This window comes from Poeciliopsis prolifica, unplaced genomic scaffold, assembly GCF_027474105.1.
Source record: "Poeciliopsis prolifica strain line A6 unplaced genomic scaffold, Auburn_PproV2 SCAFFOLD014, whole genome shotgun sequence".
Classification (NCBI taxonomy): domain Eukaryota; kingdom Metazoa; phylum Chordata; class Actinopteri; order Cyprinodontiformes; family Poeciliidae; genus Poeciliopsis; species Poeciliopsis prolifica.
Genome location: NW_026562389.1, coordinates 4,756,886 through 4,780,226, shown reverse-complemented (window position 1 = coordinate 4,780,226; position 23,341 = coordinate 4,756,886). Strand labels below are relative to the sequence as shown.

The 23,341-nt window shown below is 38.5% G+C and overlaps 1 protein-coding gene across 1 annotated transcript in view; it reads right to left on the bottom strand.

Moving 5' to 3' along the window:
• Window positions 1-23,341, bottom strand: part of cltcl1 (clathrin, heavy chain-like 1) — a 35,270-nt gene that overhangs the window by 4,966 nt on the left and 6,963 nt on the right. The window contains exons 2-30 of the mRNA XM_055039394.1: window positions 18,633-18,840; window positions 16,379-16,647; window positions 14,397-14,558; window positions 14,202-14,315; window positions 13,940-14,113; window positions 13,114-13,311; window positions 12,316-12,516; window positions 12,076-12,228; window positions 11,845-11,967; window positions 11,093-11,230; window positions 9,579-9,743; window positions 9,248-9,428; window positions 8,215-8,378; window positions 8,005-8,130; window positions 7,757-7,899; window positions 7,076-7,310; window positions 6,875-6,997; window positions 6,644-6,789; window positions 6,387-6,570; window positions 5,485-5,677; window positions 5,246-5,403; window positions 4,344-4,508; window positions 3,187-3,462; window positions 2,758-2,907; window positions 1,886-2,017; window positions 1,682-1,792; window positions 1,257-1,427; window positions 325-546; window positions 43-69 (exon numbers count right to left, since the gene is read on the bottom strand). Coding sequence (XP_054895369.1) covers window positions 43-69; window positions 325-546; window positions 1,257-1,427; window positions 1,682-1,792; window positions 1,886-2,017; window positions 2,758-2,907; window positions 3,187-3,462; window positions 4,344-4,508; window positions 5,246-5,403; window positions 5,485-5,677; window positions 6,387-6,570; window positions 6,644-6,789; window positions 6,875-6,997; window positions 7,076-7,310; window positions 7,757-7,899; window positions 8,005-8,130; window positions 8,215-8,378; window positions 9,248-9,428; window positions 9,579-9,743; window positions 11,093-11,230; window positions 11,845-11,967; window positions 12,076-12,228; window positions 12,316-12,516; window positions 13,114-13,311; window positions 13,940-14,113; window positions 14,202-14,315; window positions 14,397-14,558; window positions 16,379-16,647; window positions 18,633-18,840 — 4,812 coding nt within the window. The remainder of the gene's footprint in view (window positions 1-42; window positions 70-324; window positions 547-1,256; window positions 1,428-1,681; window positions 1,793-1,885; window positions 2,018-2,757; window positions 2,908-3,186; window positions 3,463-4,343; window positions 4,509-5,245; window positions 5,404-5,484; window positions 5,678-6,386; window positions 6,571-6,643; window positions 6,790-6,874; window positions 6,998-7,075; window positions 7,311-7,756; window positions 7,900-8,004; window positions 8,131-8,214; window positions 8,379-9,247; window positions 9,429-9,578; window positions 9,744-11,092; window positions 11,231-11,844; window positions 11,968-12,075; window positions 12,229-12,315; window positions 12,517-13,113; window positions 13,312-13,939; window positions 14,114-14,201; window positions 14,316-14,396; window positions 14,559-16,378; window positions 16,648-18,632; window positions 18,841-23,341) is intronic.

The following is a 23,341-nucleotide window of genomic DNA, read 5'->3' as shown; positions in this document are numbered from 1 at the left end:
AACACATTTCTCGTTTAAAGAAAAAAAAAGAGGGCCAGAGACCATCACCTTTGCTGCAAATTCATCAACCTGGAAAAGAACCCAGACAGGTGACTGAACATGTCTACAAGCAAAACATTATAACAATTAGTTCTGTTTTCTTCGTCTCAGTGGGGCTATCCTACAGCTTTTTTAAATCTGACTTGTAAAGGCAACCATTTACAGAAACTTTTAAACTACTTTTGATGTGCAGTAGTACTGTGCTGAAATGTTCTAAAAATACATAAACATCTATTTTATTGTAAGCAAACACAATCATTTTTTTAATCTCTGCTCAGCTCTAACCTTAGTGAGGTACTCTCTCATGACTTGAATGAAGTAGGGCATGGCAAAGTCCATTATGTTGTGCCTCCAGGCCAGTTCCAGCACCACATCAGGGTGGAGGAGGTCGTAGGAGGCGAACAGGCAGGCGGCAAAGCACTCCTTCCTCTCTTCCTCCAGGAACCACTGCAGCAGAGTCTCTGCCAGCTCGGCATCCTTTGACTCTGCAGCGAAGAGCATGGCATCCTGGGAAACACCAAGAGGATTTGAGTTACTTCATACTGGAGAAAGACTTTCACACAAGTCTGTAGCTTAAAGAAATAAGCCAGTAGCGGCATCTGTTGGAAGCTGAAGTCACTGCATGTGGTCAGTCGCAGATAAATAGACCTCAAGCTTGAAGTGTATTTGCACCTAGCCTCATCTGTGGTGCACAACAGGATCATTCAATCATATTTTGAAATGTTGTAAAAACAACTTTTATTGATAACACTGGATTACAAAAAATATTTTTCATAAGTTTGTCTGGTTTTTCTAATAAATTAGGACGATTTTGCACCACTGAATCCAAAAATGACATCCATTTTCCTCAACCAGGTCATGTTTTTATTCTAATTTGATTTAGAGAAATTTGATCTTCTGACTGAACTGATTACATTTTTGTGACATTATCAGTTCACTTCCGTTGATATTACTCATCGAAAACCAATTATTTTTGGATTCAGCACAAACAAAATTAATCTAAAACAGTTGAAAAACCCCAGAGAATTCTTTGGGCTTTTGACCAGAGTTATTTCCTGGAATCAACAACGAGAAAAACTTTTCAAAGAGAAAAAGGGGTTCAGACAATGCAAGTCATATGAGCTTTCTTTGTTCAAAAACACCAATACTGTTATTGTGACAGGGTGACCAATCCATTTCCAATTCATGGTAGAGATAAATGTTTTGGTTTTGTTTACCTTGTATAGCTTGTCCTTCTTGCAAAGCTCCACACTCTGCCTCCAGCGGTTGTTTCTTTTGTACAGATAAGCAGCGATGCGTCTGAACTCGATCAGTTCGTGTTTCTCTAACCTCTGAGCCAAGTCGATGGTGTCAAAGTTATCGTGAGCATCGATGGAAGCTCTCAGGCTCTGCAGACAAATCAAATTTAACTCGCATCACAAAGAAAAGCAACCAGAACAAAACCGAGGGTAAAGAACCACAATATGTCTTAACGTAGTTTAAACTAGTCAGTGGAAACGTGAATCATAAAAATCAAATTTAGAAATTTTAATAATCAAATGATAAAATAACTTTTCAATTGTGAAAGACACTGATTCAGCTTTTATCTTAATAAACTATTAGTATTTAAATAATAGCAGCAGATCCAACCAAACCATCCAACCTGGTAGTCTTCCTCCTCCGTTAGCAAGTTGTTGAGCGCTTCATTGACGGCCTTGTTGTTGTGATTCTGGACCGATCTCAAGTAGGGCTTGACCAACTTCAGCTGATTCATCTGGTCAAGCAAAAGCAAAATGCATTATAACAATAAAGTGGATCACGCAGCGTAAATCACGTGAAGGAGATTTCCTTCATCACGTGAGGTTACCTTAGAGAAAAAGCTGACGGCTCTGTTATGATCCAACCGGGGAGACAAAATAGTCAGCAGGTCATTAATGAGCAGAGGTTTGTATTCCAGGTAGAAAGAAAGAGATTTGTAGTATAACTCCACGTTGGCGACCTGAAAGGAACAAGGAACAAATGTCAGACAGCTTGGAACAGCAAATAACAGAAATATAAAATATACGACAGCAGAAGCTGAAAGAAAAGCTTAAGCCAAAGTGGACTGACAAGCTGAAGTTAAGAGTTTGGGGTGAAGACTGAAGAAAATAGAAATAAAAAGTTTCAATAAAGAAGAAGATCTAGTCCACTATGATGAAAGAGTTAAAATGTATTTTGTGATTATATTTAACTTTTAAAAGCTAGTTTTTTAGCATTAGCTAAAAACATGCTACCAACAGCATGTTGGCTAAAACTATTTTGTATTTCAGACCTTAAGAGTAACATGACAGCCTGAGACAGAAGCTAATAAAAGAGATTTCAGACTTTAACCTTGAAATTAGGCATATTCCTGGAACTGTCTGCCTTTCGAAAGACTTTGAAATGGTAGATTTGGTTTGACAAATATGTTGACATCTTTGTCTTAGTATCATAGACAGCAGTAAGTTAAAAGCAAGCCACCATTTTGCAATTTTTTATATTTTACAGGTTTCCAATAAAAAGTCAAGATTTGTTTGCTCCTGAAACATGTAATTACTATTCTTGTAATACAATATCATTGGAAAATCACTTTATGTAATGTTATCTATGTTTGTAGAAAATTTAAATATGTATATAGATTTTGCTACAAATGTAGCAGCAGCAGAAGCCTGGTTGTAAAAATAGTAGAAATAAATATTTGAGTTAAAATGATGCGTTTACCTTGGCGATTATGTCTTTGAACAGGCCTTCTTTCCATGCATCTGTTGCATGGTTCATCATAGTGATGACAGCGTTGTCATACTCCTCGTATTTATCATAAAGGAAAACCAGCTCTGCCCATAAATGAGATTGCTCAGCTGCACGAAGAACCTGAAACCAAAGAAAAATGGCATTTATGATGTTTAAAGTTTACTTTCTAGAAGCCAAATTAGCTTCCCGTACTTGAAAGAACAATTGAAACAAATGCTTTTGGCAGTTGTTTTCAAATGTTTATGTTTATAAACAATTCTATGTCATAAAAATCTTTATAAAGGTTTTGATTAAAATATAAAGATGAAGAAATATATCAGAACAAATAAGACACCAATTAATCAGAGGGTGTTAATTAAAACACGCAAACACACAGACCAAGACAGGGAGAAAACGGACCTTTGGGATGTTGACTCTTGACCAGAAGAGCTCCAGATGTTCCCTCATTTTCTGAGGTTTGAACTTGGAGTAGAGGATGGCGAGCTCCGTGAACATCCCCATGTGGGCGCGCTCCAGGCCCAGCGCTGCCTCCAGCAGAGCGATGAGCTCCTCAAAGTACCCGCGGTCCTGATAGTAGCTGATCAGGTCCTCCAGCTCGTCGGCGTGGATCACGATGTGAAGGCCGCAGATCTGAGCCAACCGGAACTCCTCGCCGTCGACGCACGCAAAGCAAACCTGTGGAGTTGAGAGAAAGGAAAGTTGATGCCAAGGTTTTATCAAGGACGAAAACCCTGCATGTGAATTTTATTTTCTGTCGTTAGAGCTTCAATACGTCTTTTGGGATTTTTGTATTACCAGTAAAGTTATCTATTTCACCTATATGAAAGGTTATTCTGCATTTAACAATTAAACTATAAATACCCATGCAGGTGTGCAAACAGGTGTGGAGCAGGTGTGCAAACTCGACACTTTATATCAGCTTTAGTTGATGTTTAATACGAAGACCTGAAGCATGCTCAGTTCCAGAATACTTAGCAAAACCTAAAACCTAAATTTTAATTTAAGAGAGAAAAGTGTAAAATCAAAGACATCTGGTGCATCATGGTTTATAAAGCCAAAGGAGAAAATTAAAATTAATACTTCTGCTCTAAAGCAGAAGTATTAATTTATAAATTTATTGTATAAACACATACATGAATATATTTTTGGCTTGAAAGATGTTATTTTTTCAATCCCACAATGTTATTTTTCCCTTCTTGCATTTTTATATTTCTTAAGTTCACGTTTTACAAAAAGATCTTTTTAAGAGCCTTGATGGATAAAATTACAAAAGTAAAAATATACCAGACTTTATTGAAAATTTAAAGGGTTTACTCATAATTTCCTAGATTAATAAATTTTCTAGGGATTAATAAGTTAAAGGTTAGGTTAAAGGTTAGGTTGCCACCTAACCTTTAAATTAAATTAAAATATTTCTACATAACCATCAGGCCACAGACAAATTATTAAATCTGACTGTGTTTAACCATATCAGTTTTAGAAAATTTGTTATAATTAAAGAAACAATAATTTTTCACTAATGGCCTGATGAACGGAGGTATTTGTGCGTCTTTTACCTCCTTCCACGTCCGGGTGCTGTTTGCTTTCCTGGCGCTGTCCACGGCCGCCTGGTACTCCCCGAGGTGGACTAATGTAGACGCAAGTCGGGCAAAGTTGGACACGTTGTTGAACAAAAGTTTGGCCGCTTCATACATTCCCTCCTCGTAACATCTGTCTCCCACCTGAAAATGAATGATCAGATTTTTCAGCAGAATCATTCACTTTTTGGTGGAAAAAGTGACCCTGTCAAAGCAGACCCATTATGCAAAATTCACATTTTGTATATTTTTGTATATCTAGCCATTTTTTGGCGATAGGTTAATGTTTTTTGGTCACTGAAAAATGAGCCATTTCAAAACTATCCCAACGTAATGTCACAGATCCGCAAAACCAGCCCGTTAACTAGCAACCCCGACAGAGCTTTGCCCTTACCGATCTATGCGCTGTATAATGGCTGCTGGAAAAGGCAAGTGTTTGAACTACTTGCAACATTCTCGTAAGCTACGCACCAGGCTCTACGTCTGCTTTTCAAAGATGAATGGTTGTATAAATGTGCATCTGTTTGTAGTCATTTTCATGTGTAAGTGTAAGCTTTAAGTTAAGGACCAGCAGCAGCTTAAAGGGATTTAAAGTGACAAGAAGCCTTAAAACAGGTCATCCTGAAAGGAGCTCTGACAGACAGAACAAACCAAACTATAAATATATTTTATAAATTAGAAAATGCGTTTGTACCAAACAAATGTTATGTGTAGCCCATAAACCTATTCTAACTTGTTCAAGAAAGCATTACAGGTGACCTTTACAGGAGTCCTTAATAACCATTCTGAAATCTAAGCTTATATTTTAAGTTAACCCAAAACATTTAAGGTTTAAAAACTATCTAAAGCCTTTATATGTGAAACTATTACGCTGTTTTTACCTGCTGAATGTGAGCATTATTGGGCCCACTGACAAATTCTTCCAGCTCAGCCAGACGGTTCGTTTTAGCCAGAGCAAAAATCAACTCCGTCTCTACATACGACTCTCTGGCCTTCTTACGAGCCATCTGCAGAAACTTCACCAAATCCTCCCAGTTATCTGCAGCAAAGACACACACCAAGAAACTCACATGAAACACCCACCAATGCAGCCCAGATATCTTATAAGATAGACGCTTACTGCTCTTGCTGGCTGCATTGACCACCTCCATGTATGCTGATGGATCCACGGCTTTGATGTAGGAGTCAATGGCCTCCTTGACCAGGTCCCTGTGCAGCTGAGCTCTGGCTAACTGACTCCACACTGCAGGCTCGTTGCAGCGCTCCGCAAACTCATAGGCTCGGTCCAAATTCCCTATGTGCTCAATCAAAACCTACAAAAATTAAATAAGGCAAGAAATTGGAGAAAACTTAGCAGTAGAGATGCATCAAAAGATTTGTTACTGAAGAGAATTGAACCTAAAAATAACAACAACACTCTTCAGAGAGGAAGTAATTCCTAGAAAAAGGCTTAATACTAGTTATTCTCAGTATTAGTGAGGTGGCTTAAATATTAAGCCAAATGAAGAACAGAGATGTATGAAGACATTTATAAGGACAATTCTATTTTCTAAAATATGTGAAGATACATCTGAGAGAACGCAGAGAGAGCGAAGGTTAAAATAGACAACAGGAAGGCTGATAGGAAAACAGCTAAATCCAGTTTCTATCCTGTTAATCTAAGAGTTTAGGAAAGGATAAACACAGACAATGGATAGGCACACTAAAGGCTGATATAAGATCCTACAGAGAGGTTAACCATGGTGCTGTAATGGTTTTGTCTTGTTTTAACTTCTGCTTTCAATAAAGTCCTACTTATGGCATAAAATCTAGAAGAAATAAAAGCGGTTACTTTGTCTTCTTGTGACTGTTATTTACTTGAAATCAAGTCAAATCTTTGGAAAAATTCTGAGATCTGCCTCAAACCTGAGAAACCTGATCCACATCATCAAATTAACTTTTGGTTTACTACAAATGTTCTGCTCCAAATAAACCAATACTCATTCGGCAATCATAAATAACAATCTATAATCTTATTTTTACCTGAATAGCTGAGGTGTTGACATCAAACTTCTTGAAAATGGCAAACGCCTCTTCAAAGAGCTCATTGCTAATAGCAATGTTAGCGATGTCGGGAGCGTCATAGTTATCTAGCCTGTTGATGTACTCCATCACACGAGTGCGGTCGGCCTTGATAGCCGTTAAAATCAGCAGATTCTGGAGGTTTCTGGAGAAAGAAATTTAAAAAGTTTAAAAAATAAGACCTGCACTGTGTATATACAAAGATGTGGCTAAAGGACCTGTGTTCACTGAAGACAGAGTTATCAAGAACAATCTTCTCCAGCAACTCAATCAGCTCGTTTGGTAGGTCTGCAGTCATGAAGGCCTTGACTGTGACCGACACCTCCTCTGGGTCCTGGGTCTCCGACAGAGCTGTCTGCACCACCTGAGAGTGGAAATAGTATAAAAATATTTATTAAAAAATGAAGAAATTTCTGGTCACAGCCAGATTGAAGTGGAATGAAACCAACCTGATCGATGAGTTGTCTTCTGAACGGGTTGTCTTCCTCCAACACTTTGGCCCAGAGCTCCGGATCTTTCCGTCGTACAAGATACCGAGCTTCACTCTTAAATAATGAATTTTCATTGCAAACCTGAGAGAAAAAAAAATGTATCACGTAGTTAAACATGTCTGTACAGTCTGTACAGTCCGTGTGATGGGATCTACACACTTTGATGAGGTCCAGGTCGCACTGCCCCCTCTCATACGCCACGCAGGCCAGGTGGGGGTCTCTCTTCTCGCAGTAGCGGCCGACCACGGCGCTGTCGTAGAACGGGTTCTCCTTCAGGAAGCGCTCCGGTGTGTTGTTGCTGTCAATGTAGATCTTGGCCAGTGCATTGTGGGTAGCTGGTTCCTCACATCCCTCGTGAATACGTGACTCCAGCCATGGCAGCAGAAGCTTCAACCTGAAAAGGTAGCAAAAAAAAACTGACTTATGTAAAATATCTTCTCTTACTGAATCAGAAAATTAAAAAAACTTGACAAGAAAGGTATTTTTTTATACATTTTATATACTGTATATGGAAAGAAGGAAGGTAGCAATGAAGGAACGAACAAGGGAACAAATTATGGAAGGAAGGAAGGAAAGAAGGAAGGAACAATTGAAGGAAGGAAGAAACGAACAAAGAAAGGAAAGAACAAATAAATGATAAAATTAAGGAAGGAAAGAAGGAACGAACTTCAAAAAATATATGGGAAGCAAGAATGAAGGAAAAGGGTTTAAATCAAGCAAGTCAGGAAAGAGTGTTGAAAAAACAATGGAGGGAAGTTAATAAGGCAGGAAGAAACTGGGAAATAGAAAGGAAACTTGTTTTTGCAATAACTCATGGATCCAAGCATAATCTGGGATCACCTGTTCCTCTTTTCCACCTCGTCCACCAGCTCATCGGTGGAAAACTGTCCTCTGACCACCATGATCAGGTTCTTGATGACATCCTCTGAACAGTCTACATCCAACAAACCACCGATCACCACAGGCAACCGGCTGGGATTCACCTGAGAATGCAACGAGCAAAATCAAAATAAACAAGCAACATTTACAGAAAATTATTAGTTAGGAAGCCATGGCGGAAGAAATCCCAGCTTTGGTTTGGATCTTACTTTCTGAACATAGATTTCGATGTATTTCTGCAGATTGTTGCGGTACAGGTAGAGCACTAGATCATGGACAAAGTCAAAGCGATCGCACACAATGATGAGGGGAAGCTGGTCTGTTAACTTCGCCTCCTGCGAACAGCAGCAAAATGGGAATAATATTCTATTATCTTATCTCTGCAGAAGAAATTACAATTCATGAAGAAGCGGTTTCACCTTTAGGAAGTTTTTAACCCTCTCTGGGTCGTAGCAGTTGCTCTCTCTACATATCCTCTCCACTTCTTTGATCTGACCCGTCTTACAAGCAGCCTGGATGTATTTAAAGTGAACGTCGGGTTCCTGGCTGAAATTCACGATCGAGCCAAGGAAGTAAAACAGACCTTACAAGAAAAGACAGGAACATTTTTAAATCAGATAGGAAAATAATTGTCATTTAAAGGTGACCTATTATGTTTTCTTGAACAGATTAAGGTATTTCTCTGGGTCAAACACAATATGCTTGTTACATTTTTGTCCAAAGTGAAATGAACTTATAGCATAGTGAACTAAACTTTTATCTCAGATAAGTTTGCCGTTCACTCTATTTTGAGTGGCTGTCAGAATGAGTTGTTTTAGGGCTTCTTGTCACTTTAAATCCAAATAAGCTGCTGCTGGCCACGCCCCCGAACACAACATTTGCACTAGTATGCAAAATGGCCGCACACAGATCCACAATGACACAACCAAGCATCTTTGAAAAGCAGAAGTTCATACGACGGTAAGAACCGGCCGACCAAACGTCCTTTAGCTCAGCTCGGGTTGCTAGGTAACGTCCTGGAGCTCAGCTCGGGTTGCTAGGTAACGTCCTGGAGCTCAGCTCGGGTTGCTAGGTAACGTCCTGGAGCTCAGCTCGGGTTGCTAGGTAACGTCCTGGAGCTCAGCTCAGGTTGCTAGGCAACGTCCTTTAGCTCAGCTCGGGTTGCTAGGTAACGTCCTTTAGCTCAGCTCAGGTTGCTAGGTAACGGGCTGGGCTTTGCTGGGGTTGCTAGGTAACGGGCAGTGTCTTCTGACTTGTTACATTCTGGAGGTTTTTGAAACAGACAACAAAAAACATTGACTTATTGCTAAAAATCTACTGGGTGTTTTATTTAAGCGCCTGGGCTCATTTTGGAAGCAGCTGAAACCCAAATCAAAGTGTAAACAGTTAAATATGTTAATTTTCCATCATAGGTCAACTTCAATAAGTTTTTATCATTTTTAAAATGCCTACCTTCATAACTCTTGAAGGACTCGAAGAGCTCCACTAGCGCCTGAGTTCCCAGCTGCTCATGATACTTTGATGCTACCTGCACACACAGCTGCAGGTTCTGCCTGATGTTAGCCGACAACATGGCCCTCAAACACTCCAAAGAGTCGTCGACTGACAAGGAGCCGAAAAAGTTCACCAGCCACTAAACGGTAGAAAAATGAAAAAGAAAAAGTAAAGTCATCTAAATGCAGAGAAAGAGATTGAAGACATTCTTATGCATCAAGACGATGAAACCCAAATGTCTCCCAGTGGAGCTGTGTTCACAGGAATGGCTGCGCTGCTATAGGCGTACCTCAGGGTTGAGCAGATGTGTGTGCACCACGGCTCGTTTGATATCGTACAGGTCGGTGTAGTGTTCGAGTGCTCTCTGCAGCAGCCCTGCCTTCTCACACAGCTGAGCGACGTGGGCCCGGTCATAGTGTGTGAACATCTGGTTCCCCAGGATCGCATCTGCTACCTGAAAATGTTCATTACACACATCAACACACACGTCATATTAAGAGCGGCTTTTGGCATCAAAGTGAGAATTTACAGCAGTGGATAAATGAATTCATTACAGGGTCAAAACTTTCAACTTTATTGCTCTCTTGTTTAACCTTTATGTTTTCCACATTATGACGCCAAACCTCCATGTTTATTCAGATCATAGTGGCATTATTATGTATTTTCCAAGTACATATTGCCATTTTATACCACAATCAAGTAACTTTGTTACCTTTAGTTCTTATTAAAATGCTGTATATATATCCAACATAAATTAAAAAAATTTGACTTTGCAATATAACACTTTGAAATAGAGCCTCTGTCTCTTTAAGAAGCTCCTGCTCTTTCCAACACTTCAGCAAGTCATCACAACGTTTCTCCATGATGCCATGGAGCATAACATATAAAGCTCAAAAAGTTTGGTTTCACATAATGCCCTCCCTTTAAAAAGTGTCTAATTATAAAAAAAAAGAAGAAGAAGAAGAAAAACCATCTGACATTCAAATGAGATTGTTCTTCCAACAGGAAAACAATCCTAAACTCACCACCACATGCAGATCAAAACATTCAGATTTTTATTGGTAAAAACCATTTATGGTTTTCCTTATAGGTTAGTTATGCGCAGTTATTTTTGGTTTGTTTATTATCTGAAATCCTAAAGAAACATGTGGTAGTTTATAGTTGTAAGATGGCATTTATATTAGGAGCAATTAAAACTAAAACCCAACTCTAACTAGTTTTACTCTCCCAGTGTTTTTTTATTCACCAATTAGTGTGTATACAATAAACATTGTATACTTCTTTAGCTGCTACCCCACGACCCGACCCTGGATAAGCGGCAGACGATGGATGGATGGACAATAAACATTACAAACTGACAAAAAGCAAGAAGGGGTATTAATATACAGAATAATTAACCAGATGATAGAACGAGTAAAAGCAATAAAAATACAATAGCCAAGCAAACAAACATGGAGGTATATATAGAAATGAATACATTCAAAACAAGAATGAAACAGAACATAATCAATCTGTGTTAACAAAAATTAAATGGATTAATATGGATTAGAATATCCCTTTTTTTTTTAAATCATGGTAGTTATTTTCAAATTTGAATAATTTTCTCTTCTGTAATTGATTAACAGGCATCACAGACATTTTTGGGAAGAAGTGGCCCCTGTTCCTGAGTGTTTATGCAATATGCTCCATATCCGCAACATTGATATTCTCACTCTTTGTGGATACAACATCAATGGTGGCTAATGACAAGATGTAGCTATCGATTTCTCCAGTTAAGAGAAACAAACTGGTAAAACAGCTCACCTGGGGAGCGTGTATCAGGTTCATCTCAAGCAGGCGTGTCTGTAAGTGTCCTTCAGCTGGACGGTTGTTCTTCAGAGCATCCAACAGGAAGGAGGTGCACTGCTGAATCAGGCTGCCCTCCATGAAAACATCAACAATCTACCAAAAAAAAAACAGCATGCACAAAAGTTAGGAATACTAGAGACTTTAAATTATGCTGCAAAGCATCATTTCAGCTAATGTAAAAGTCACAGGTTATTAAACACCAGCCAGATGTTTCTGCTCCTTCAATTTTCTGCTTAACTTGTAATTCAAAGCAAGATCAAGGATGTGGCTTTAAAGGAAGGAGGGAGTCACTGACTCAGTGGATTCTTGGCATTGCTAAAACATCTGGAACAACACAGACACAGACCGATTGCCATCCAAGACACCTTTCCAGTTAATGTGCGCGATTGAATCAGACGTGATTGTCTTTTAAACGTTGGAACATATTTTTTATGCCACATTTTTCTACACGTTAATCATCATAGTTGATGGTCCAAAGAGTAAATACTGTGAAGTTACTGCAGATATTTCAGACAGAAGGAAACAAAGACAGAAGAATACTTCAACGTTTTGACAATGATGTAAGAAATACCGCTTGGCAGGACAGACATTTTTACTTTTCTTTAATTTTTTTCCATTTACATACCAATCTGAACCTGGAAAATACTTTAAAAAACAATCAATAAATCACACTACAAAGAACTGAATCTGAATGCTGCATATGTTACCTGGTTGATGTTGGCCAGCGGCTCCTCATCTTGGACAAGCATTTGGGCAAACTGCAGTCCTTGGTCTGGGTTGACTCGCATTACGTTCCTTAACAAAAACACCCAGTCTGGTGTGTATCCCACCTACAGAGGGGCAGGAACGATGATAAATGTGAATCTGTTCACACCTTTTTAAGTACATTTATATTTTAAAAAACCAAAGATGATGATAACATATTATGAGAAAGTAACCTTTTTGGCATACAGCACAATCTTCTGGAACTGTCCCGTTTCTGCAAAGCACTGAATAACTTTGTTGGGGACATTTGCTCTGAGATAAACACTAAGAGCTAACGTTGGGTCTGAGGCCTTTACCAGATCGCCCAGTTCCTCTGAACACTCCAGCTGCAGAGCACACAGTCACATTTACTAATTATGACAGTCACATAACAGGGGAGCAGAAAACTTTCATCAGCTCCAAAACTCTCCTACCTTGTCCTCCTTCAGCCATTTCTCCAGGAGCTGTTTGCGGCCCTGCTGCAGGACGGGCCTGCACAGCTCTAAAGACTCAAACTTGTTGAGCTGGCCCTGGTCCAAAAGAATCCCGAAGTACTGGAGCAGGGGTGAGGCTTGACCAGGCTGGGCTGGGACACTCTGGAACTTACGTATGGTTTCTGCTGTTCGGAGGATACCCTGAGAGTCAGAATACGTCACACAATGGAGGAATTACTGGAGCAGGGAAAACAGAACATTTCTATTGAATCTTTAGAAAAATTTCATGATGTTTCAGTAAAACAACCATTTAATTCTTTGAAACTCTGAATCATTGTAGATATGCCAATCTGGTAATCAAATTAACTAATTTATTGATATTGTGTTTTTTAATGTAAAATAAACTCAGATTTAAGATCTTTTTAAGGTCTTTACGAATAGAATTTAAGACTAAGATCTCCAAGGGAATGTATGAACTAGCAATAAATTTGCAAATGAGAGATGCAAAAAAAGCTAGCTGGCGAATAATTGTTAGAGGAAAGTCACAGAATGCAATGAAGACTCAAACTTCTGCCAGACAGAAAAGTCCAACAAGAAAAATAATACATTGAATATACGAGAATAAATAGAGAACGTTTAAGACCTGTTATTAATGTATTTAAAGCAAACCTTTTTAAAAAATGTAAGACATTTTAATGCCTTAATTTTAGATACATGATGAATCTATTTATTAACAAAGTGCACCTGGTGAGAGAGGAAAATGCAAGCTCTACACTTTAACTGCAGAGTCTCACGTACCTTGGGTGCAGATGCAGCAACCTTTGCAGCCTCTGAGTAACTTCCCTGGGCAAACAGAGTATTAAACTTTCTGGCAAAAAGCTCCTCAGCCCCAACAAGATTAGACCTCACGGCCATCCTCAGGGCCAGATCAGGGTTCTGCAGAACGTTTGTGGCATAGTTGACAATGTTTTCTTCTTCAACACACACTGACAAGACCTGTGAAGTGTAGAAAATTCTGATTAGAAATTAGTGGGTACTGGCCCTCACCTAGCAACTCCAGCAAAGCTCAATCAGTTACCTAGCAATCAGACTGAAGTCCAGCCTTTTATTTAGCAACCAAAAGTTTGGTCAACTGGTTTTAATGTATGTGTTGTACAATAGCTGCTGGAAAAAACAAGTGGTTTTTTGTGCAGTAGGCTCTACTAATGCTTTTCAAAGTCGTATGACTGTAAAATTTGCATCTGTTTTCAGCCATTTCCACGTGAGTGTAAACATTGAGTTGGGGGGCGTGGCCACCAGCAGTTTATTTGGACTTAAAGTGACAAGAGTCCTAAATCAGCTCATTTTGAAAGGAGCTCAAACTGAGCAGACTAAAATCTCACCATCTAATGATGATGTTCTGCCAAAAATGTAATGAAAATGCTTTGTGTAGACCAGAGACTTGTCCCTAACCTGTTCAAAGAAGCATAACAGGTCACCTTTAAGATACAATTTAGACTAGAAAACATAAATCTTGAAAAAGTTGTAAACACTTTGATTCTTTTTTTTAGCAAAATAAGTAAAAATGTCACTGCTTAAGTAACAGAAGCTTTGTATAAAAACAGTTATCAGTTTTTTTCCTCACCTGTCCCTTCTTATTAACGCCAATGATCCCTGAGGTGGCCTCATGAGGGGCCGTAACAAAGATAGTCTCTGCACTGATTCGGTTCATGTATATACACACTCCAGACTCCAGGTCGTATAGGTGAATGTAGCCATATTTTGTGATCAAATATATCACACCATGCTTGTTCCCAATCTGCAACAAAAAAGTAAAAAGAGATTTTAAGAATTCACCAGTCACATAAAACTCTCAGGTTTTGAACAAGTAGCTGCCACCCACTTACCTGCATCGCTACAGGGAAGTCTGTCTGGGCCTCCGGAGGGAAAAACACATCCACTGCTTTCTTAGCAAATGGCTGGTTTCCTGCAGCAGGCTGACCAACTTCAATGATGTGCAACTTTGAGGAGAAAGTCATCGTGCATAAATAAAATAATCACAGCAAGTAGGATGTAAAAGAAACTCGTTAATAAACCTTCACCTTTCCTCCCGCCTGTGAGCGCACAGCAAAGCAGAACAACGTGGAAGGTTTGGCATTTCCCTCCACTTTGAACTCCCCGAAGGCAGCGGCGTGGCCCTCGATGGGCTGGGAGACTTTCCTGTCAACCGAGTACAGCTGCATCGCTCCGACTACACGATTTTGCTGCAAAGAAGAAAAGAAAACAACCTCAGACTCATGGGACTTTCAAAACTCCAAGTTGTTGAGTTGTGATGCAACATAGTGCAACAAAAATTCAGATTCGCTGTTCGGCTATTCAGGGTTTAAAATAAGTCATTATAATTGTAAACAGTGATGACTTAAACAAACACCGAGGAGCCATGAGACAGTGCTTTGGGATGGAAACAGACACACTGTTTGCAGCAGAAGGTTTGTTTTTAGAAAAAACACCAGAAAAGTTATTTTTTCCACTGTGACTAAACTGTTTTCCAGTATTTTCCTTCCTCAGTTTAATTTCTCTTCATTAGAGCGTTCTGAGAAGCTTTTATGTGCGCAGCTTAGGTGAAAGCAGAGCTTCCTGTTCAATAACAGTGAAACCCCTCAGGTGTCTTTCATTAACTCTCTCTGACAAACTGTTCAGGGGAGAAAAATGCTTCTGCAGGGATTGAGGAGTCATCCTAACTCCTTCTGTTATCCAGGAAACATCTAAGGAATTACTTTACTTCCCTTGACTAAAGTGCAATTGGAGTGCATACTTTGGACAGTTTTGGCTTGTTATGCAAGGGACAAAAAAAATGAACCATTTCCCAACTGAGGTGTAAATTTTACTCAGATCCTCAAGTTATTAAATTTGATTCTGGACAATCTAATCATATCTGAGCAGATTAAATTTTGAATGTTCAACCCAAACATTGTCTGAACTCAGTCTGGGGGAAAACCCGAATCCCCTTGAATGTATGTGGATATAAAAAAATAAATAAGAGTCCACTGCACTGAGCCCCATTGAAAACCAAATACTGACTTCTGAACTCTTCCTCAGTTAAAACATTAGTATTGTTGTTTCTAAATTAACATAAACTTGTTTTCTCTGCATTATCTGAGATCTGAAGGCACTGCATTTTTTTACCATTTCTCATTTCAAGCAAATAAATATCTTTTTTTTATTGGAATTTCAGAGACATATTGCCAGTAGTTCATAGAATGAAACAACGATGTTCATTTTACTCAAAAATATACCTATAAAAAGTAACATCTGATCTTTAAAGTGGTCTCTTATTTTTTTAGAGCTACATATTATTTTACAAAACACAAAACAACTCCATAACAATCTTTGTTCAATAACAGCAAATAGTATGAAAATTAATGTCTGCTTGTTTTAAAAAGTAGAGAGTATGAATGCTGTTTAATATGTTAAGATATTATACATTGTTCCTAAACAGAAATATTCCGTTAAACAAATTTTAACTGATAAAGATAACCTGAGTGATATTATTCACTGTTCTATTAACCATTTATCTTAAACAGGTTTTTCTACCTCTAGCATTTATGTACAATGATTCACCTCAACTAAAACTTCTCAAAGAAATTAGAAAAACGTGAATAAAATTTTCTACATATCAACAGAATCAAAGTATATCAAACTGATTAAAAATCGAAGACGTGGCTTTTTATGCATCTCACCCCTGATGTAGATGCTTTCTACAGAAAAATTCCTGTGCATATCACCGTAAAATCTAACAAAACCTGAGAATCTGATGCTCTGCCTCCTCATTAAAACCCTAAAATAAGGAGAAAACAGCAGAATCGTCTCCTCCATGTGTTAACACCCAAAAAGTGTCCTTGGAGCAGCGTGTTAAAGCTTTGTTTGCGGGTGTGAAATTACAAGCTCAGACTGGACAGAAGGCCAAGCAGGATACGCAGAAATATGTGAGTTTTTTCGCTCTGATTTTTTTTTTTTTGTGCTGCAGACCAGAGATGTGAAAGGTAATCATGACTCGAGGAGAGAGAGGGGTGTGAGCTCGTACCTGTGCAGAAATCCCAATCAGCAGTAACCACTTCTGCTGCTCGTCAGTTCTGTAGTTGATGATCTGACAACCCGCCAGACTGGCGTGCCGATCGAACACTTTGGTCGGTTGGGAATCCCCCTCCATGCTCCAGTGGTAGACCGCCGTGTCTGTCACCAAGGCCACGGTGTTCACAGATATCCACTTCCAGAACATGACCTCCTCCGTGGTGGTGTGAGCCTTCATCTTACTCTTCATCTCGATGTTGAAGATCTGCAGGGTTTTGGCAGCTGTGAGGATGCATGGAAACGCAGAAATCAGGCAAACTCACAATGTAATGATATTTTGTTTTTTTTTTTGTTTGCAGATTATTCCTGTTTTATTGCTCAATGACATGTTCACCTCTCATGAGGCAGACATTTTCTAGCATGAAGAAAAAAAATCCTAAATCTAAACTTGAATTTGAGTACATTTATTCAGTCAGTGAAAATCCTGTTTAAAAATTGTTTATATTTTCTGATTTTTAAACAGCAGTCACTTTCAACTACATACAATGTATACCTCACATCTTTTTTTTCTGGAAACCTTTAGCTATCCACAATAAAATATGACGTAACACAGAGACCCGTTTCTTTTAGCCTTCAAAAACCAGGTTAGATGAGGAACCATATTTATGGACCACGAGTGTAAAAATTACCATATTTTCACACCGGATAGTCCAGAAAAAACTGAAACTGGTGCAGTTCCGCTTTCACAGTCCACAATTAAACAAGCCAAACCGTTTGAAAAACCTGTTCCCCTCCACACCTGTGGTGTCGCTGCAGCACTTTTGAAAGAACCAATGAAGGAAACGACATAAAAACCTCTGAAGATGACATGATCGCACAAAACTAAGAATCTCGTTTTAATTCCTTCTTTTAAAAATGCTTTAGAGTTGAACGGAGCAGGAAAATATTTATCACGTAAAAAAATCTGTAAAAAGTAATAGCTTGTGCACACATCTATTATGTTCAGGATCTTTATTCACAGAAATCTCCGTTGAATTAATGACCATCAGTAATTTAATTGAAATTGAAGAGCATAAGTGTGCCAGGACTTGGAGAAATTTAATCTCCATATGTGTACGTTTACACTTTATGAAATGTAATATGTTTGAGTTCTGCCTTACCATCAGGATTTTATATGCTCATTGAATGAATGTACTCAAATAAAAGTTTGCATTTTTCAGCATGAACACATACTACTGCAGGATTGATTCATTTTAAGTTTTTTTTGCATATCTTTAAGCAGATTTCCCAGCAAATTATCAATCTGTAATATGAATACCACAAAGTGTTGTGTAAGCCGTCGAAGCCTCACTTTGTGCACCCGGCTGACATTTGCACCTAGAATCAAGGCCTCCAGCTACAGAAAGCAGATGGCAGCATTGCTTCTGAGCTCCAGAATAGACTGGTTAGCTCCAAATGCGACCAGTAACAACCTTCATCAGCCATTAAAACTCTCAACATAACAAACAGGTGAGGTAATGCATGAAGTTGGTGAATACTGGCTCTGTTGTGCAAACAGCCATCAGTACAGACAGGCTTTATGATAAGCTAATGGGTTGCCTAATTAACAGCAATGATATGGCTACTGGCTCACGCAGGCGTGCAAAGACCCACGCAGGGCTTCAACGCTTTTTACTCTAATATGTGATGATTTCAATACAACACACACACGGCCATGCCAACGCATGTTGTTCTCATAAAAGAAGTGCATCTGCCAGCAGGGTAGATTAGAACATAGGTTTGGATTATTTTGCAGCTGCAGAGTGGTCAAAATACCTCAGCATAGTTGTTAGAGACACTTTTATGAGAGAGAGACATGGCTACTGTATCATCACAACGGGGTGCCAGACAGGCAGACACACAGAAAGCAACTCACCGTCTGAGAAATTACAGAAAGCAAGGGAGAAAAAGCAGAATGTCAATCAGGTAAGAGTGAAAGCACAACGTTAAAGAGGGCCGAACGGGGGCGAGTTATTCCCAGAGCGAGAGGGGGGGAAAGGAGAGAAAAGGCATTACAGGCAAATCACTCCGATCAGCACTTTCATTTGTGCTTTATAGGTTATATTCACTAACAGATGATAAACATGACAAACCAATTAGGAACATTGATTTGAGTGCATTTGGCCAGGATTAATTATTGCATGACTCTTTTTCTACTACAATTAATTGTACTGGAGACAGAAATAACTTTTATACAACACAATGTACAGCAAATTTTATCATCTCACCTTTTAGCGCAATAACCTTGCTTGCAGGGTTCATAATGGCGCTGTCAGCAGAGATCGGCCTCCTGATTGGGTTGTTGGGGTCGGACATGTCAACGATCACCACCTGGTTCTGCTCGCCCACTTTCTCCCGGATGCAGATGAACTTGTCCGACTCCATGGTCAGGTAGCTGAAGCCGATGTTAGCTGGGTTCACACCCAGGTTCTGCAACTGGAAATTCATTTAAAAAAAATAAAAAATACAAGAGAATAAACACACCAGCTGGAACATCAGGTACAGGGTTTTAAGTCAATCTGGATAAAGAATCAAAAGGGATGCTTTGTAAATGAAGTCAGTAGAACAAACGCCACACACACAGAGAGAGACTTTCACAAAATATCTTTAGGTTCTTTTCTTTTTATTTTAATTAACAAATTGTCAACAATTTAGTTATATTATAAAGTAAAACTACATTCTATTGTTTGCAGATTACCAACAATGTGCCATGTTCCTGATGTCCAAGCAGAATCGGAGGCCCAAAACAAATTTGTGCAACTCCTTGGCCAGTGATGTCTGTCTACATGCCTGTGTTCAGTCTCCATGGTAACCAACTGTTTCACCGTCCAATCATTTTAGAGAAAGTCCCACGACTTTCAATCCCACCCATACATAAAATGTAACAATTTCCGGGTGCAGAATATCAAGAAAATATGTAACTGTGATCTGATTGCTGACAATTGCAAAAATATTAATTAACTCACATTTTCTTGACTCTTCTTTACTACTGCTCAAAATCCACGCCCCTCTCTTTGAGCAAGGGCACAAAAATGTAAATTAGGAGTATTAAACAGAAAGTTAAACTGCCAAGACAAAATTTTCCAACATGCAGACACTTGAAATTGAATATTTTACAAACTATGATGACCAAGCAGTCATTCTGACTGCTTGTGATATTCTGAGGATGATGATGATGATGATTCAATAGATTGTGCAATTCTAATTTCTGACTCTCTCAACACTTTAACAACTGATTCTGATTTTCTAGTCTAATAACTACAGCAGATAGAGGGAAAACATGTGGCACGTTGTTTTATGGTGCTATAGATTCAAATCTTAAAAATTCAGGGACTACAAGATGATGCACAATTAAAATAACTTTTGTTGGTGGATGTGCTTATATAGCAAAAATGGTAAAAGTTCTTAAATTTTGATGCATTTAATGAATACGATACAAGAAAAAAAACATATTTTCACCAATAAGTCCTGATTATGGGAATAATTTTGATTTCCAGACCACTGACTGGTGCATATCTAATTATTGCCTCCGTTTTCAACTCAGATTTACACCAAAGCATCAAGATACAGGTTTTTTTGACAAACCAACCACTTTTGTGTTTTGGATAGAAACATAAAGTCTTTAAACTATATTATCTCCTATTATGTCATTATAGAGAAGAAACAGAGATTATTTAATATTGTCCAATAAAACATTAACTCAACTGATATACATAAAGTAATGAGCATGAATTCGGTTGGTTATTTTAAAGTCGTCTCATCCAAACATGCCAACATGCATGCATTTAATTTTACAAACAATGTTTGAACTAAAAGTTACTCCAGAAAACTTCTTTAAAGAAAAGTCCCAGGGAAAATGTAGATGCCAGCAGCTGATCTTTGCTTCGATGGGGTAACCCAGTGAGAGCCACAACAAAATGTAGTTTTGATTAAAAAAAATAGTACCAGGTCTGCTCCAGTCCTCCAACTATTATCCCAAAGGGTGTTTTCCCAGACAGGGGTCACAGAGAGCCAATGAACAACCACAGAAACCTCTGATAAGACTAAAGGTTTTCTTTTAAACACCTATTTCAGCTCTTTTAACACTAAAATGGTGTAAACTCTTAGCAGAAGTAAAAACGTAAATTCCTCCAGCTGCACCCGGACTATTTGTCTGAGCAGAGAGAGCGGAGCAGAACAGGCATTCTCCGTCTGATGACTGAACCCACTGCATTATGCAGTCTGAAGCAAGCAGAAAGGAATCTTTACACTCATCACAAGGACCACACTATCTCCCAGTTGGCTGGAGCAGCAGGACAACAAATCACTTGAAGGCATTTAAGTCGGGTCTTCAGCAAAACAGGAAGAAAGAGGCAATCGTAAATCAGGGTTGTAAACCGGGTGCGTCCGTTTAAGTCCACTTTTAAACAAGACATTTATTCCAATCTAGGAAATTATTGATTAAATGTATGCTTTATGTTAAGAATTGGATGTTTTACCCATTTGTTGGTGGCTTCAAAATTCTGAGCACAACTTTAAACCTTCTTCCTTTATATTTTTTTAATCCTTTCTCTTCATCTGACATTACAATATTTAGCCTTTATCGAAAGCATGTAAAAATCGATTAATCTAACAGGGAAATATAAACTAGGACCTTTAGTCCTTTTGTTATTCTGTGACGATTCTTTTTTTCCCAATAAACATGCTGGATGTGTCAGATTTGTACACCCACGAGTCCTAAAACTCTCCCGAGATGTTCCACAAACATCCGAGAAGGCCAGCTTCCATGAAATTTCGAAACCAGCTCTCTAAACTACCCAAATATCACTATGGGACAGAGTTTCCCACCGAATGCAAGACAAAACAGAGCTGGAAACCTCCCTTTGTTACAGACTGCTTCATTCTGAATAGGAATGCACAATATTAAAAGCATGTGGTGGCAGTATTTTGGTAAATACCACAATAAAAGTATTTCGAACACCCAAAATTCTTGGTATCCTTTAGCAGCTAAAGCATTGCATCTGTATCAAGTTTTGGATTCAGCCTGACATTTCAATTGGCATGCATTGTAATTGAGTTTGGGCATTTCGAGCATCAATTATCGAATCTTATAGTAATTTTGATTTTTCTTTGTAATGAAAAATTCTACAACAAAACTGTCCATAACGTCTGGATTGTTAGTTTCACCATTTTTAATACTATTTGTTTAATGAGAGCATTCATACTCAAAAAATTTAAAATTTGATTAAATGCAGCTTAGTGATACAAATCACACTTCTTTATACAACTGGTCTTCTAAAGAACCATATTGCAAATGGAAATGTTTTGTTTTTCAAGAGCAGTATTTATGGTTTTGTGGTTATGATTGCTGTGTCATGCAGTCATTTAAAAACAACAGGAACAAATAGTTATTATTGTTACTTTCATTGTCACAGTTGTTCTTCAAATTTTTGGGAATCAGTTCTTTGCAACACATAAACAACTTAATCATATTCAGCAGCTCTTTGCACAGATTTCTGCATTTTGTCCATTTTTCCACAGATATTTTCTCACTACTACTATCAAAATTATTGTTTTTCTAACATCGGCATCTATGTGCTTCTATCTGATTAACATTTTGCAACTGGTACACTGAATTCACACTGAGAGGCAAATAAAGAATTATTGTTTTGTTGTCTATCGGGATTTTCTAGAAGATTGCTCTGCAGGACAATGTGCAAATGCAGCCGTGGATTTAGCAAAAGGTTTTACTGAGAGTGACGTGTGGATGCAGGGATGAGTGTGGAACCAAACTCCCAGGATGTCCTCATATCAATCAGGTCAAATTTATCTGCATAGCACGTTTCAGAAACTAGACAGTTCAAAGTGTGCTACATTATTTAAAAAAACAAACAGTAACCAATTATGAGATGAGCAACAAGCAATGTCATTTAGCTCTTCAAAGAAATAAGATAAATATCAAATACATTGTACAATATCTTGATCAATGTTCTAGTAATTATGAATCAAAGGCAGTTTTAAAATATTTTAAATTTCAGCCTTAATTTAAAGAAATTAGAGTTTCAGCAATTACTACAGTTTTCTGGACATTTGTTTTGAACATTTAAAGACATTTAAGGAATAAAAAACAACTGATTCTGTCATATCACTAAGAAAGAAGAATTATTAACTTCACATCATAGAAAAAAAAAACAGACGAAAGCTACCTTGGACTTATTTTTGATATTTGTTACTTGGTGGGAAATAAAACAAAAAAAGTGTAGCAATTGTTTAAATTAATGTTAAGAAGCATCAACAAAAAAAGTGTTATGATAATAATTTTTACTGGTTTCCTGAATGTTACAAGAACGCACAACATAGAAGTGTCTTGAAAAAGGCCACAGAGAAGACCTGAGGGCGATCAGAGCCATATGCTGCCTCTCCTGTAAGGGCTGCCAAAATGATCTGAGGGTGCAGAAGGGAAGAAGCACAACAAAGATGGTAGGGGACAAGATAAAGATGAGAATGTGAGGAAGAGCTGAAGAAAACCTTCAGAGTCGAGATAACATCCCAACAAGGCCGTGTGGAAGCGAGGAACAAGACATGCGGCTGAGAAGTTGGCCTGTTCGGAGCGGTAACACACTCCTTTGGCATTTCACAGTTCAGGGTGGGGCGACTGACTCACTGGACTTTTTGGCAGAAGATTCCAAACTAAAAATCACACTTCAGCTCTAACCTACCACAGACCCATAAATTACCTCCATCGATTCCTCACACATGACTGCACATTATCTTTCTGTAAAAGGTGGGGTTAAATAGCATTAATGCCGATGCAGCTGGGGTGGAATGTGGCAAGACAAAGACTGGTTGGAAGTGTTGCATCAGCAGCTCAAGAGAGGAACGACACAAAAACACTTCAGTGTTTCACATTTTTCAATGATAAATTGCTGTAAAATCCAGTGGCTAATTGGGAAAGCAG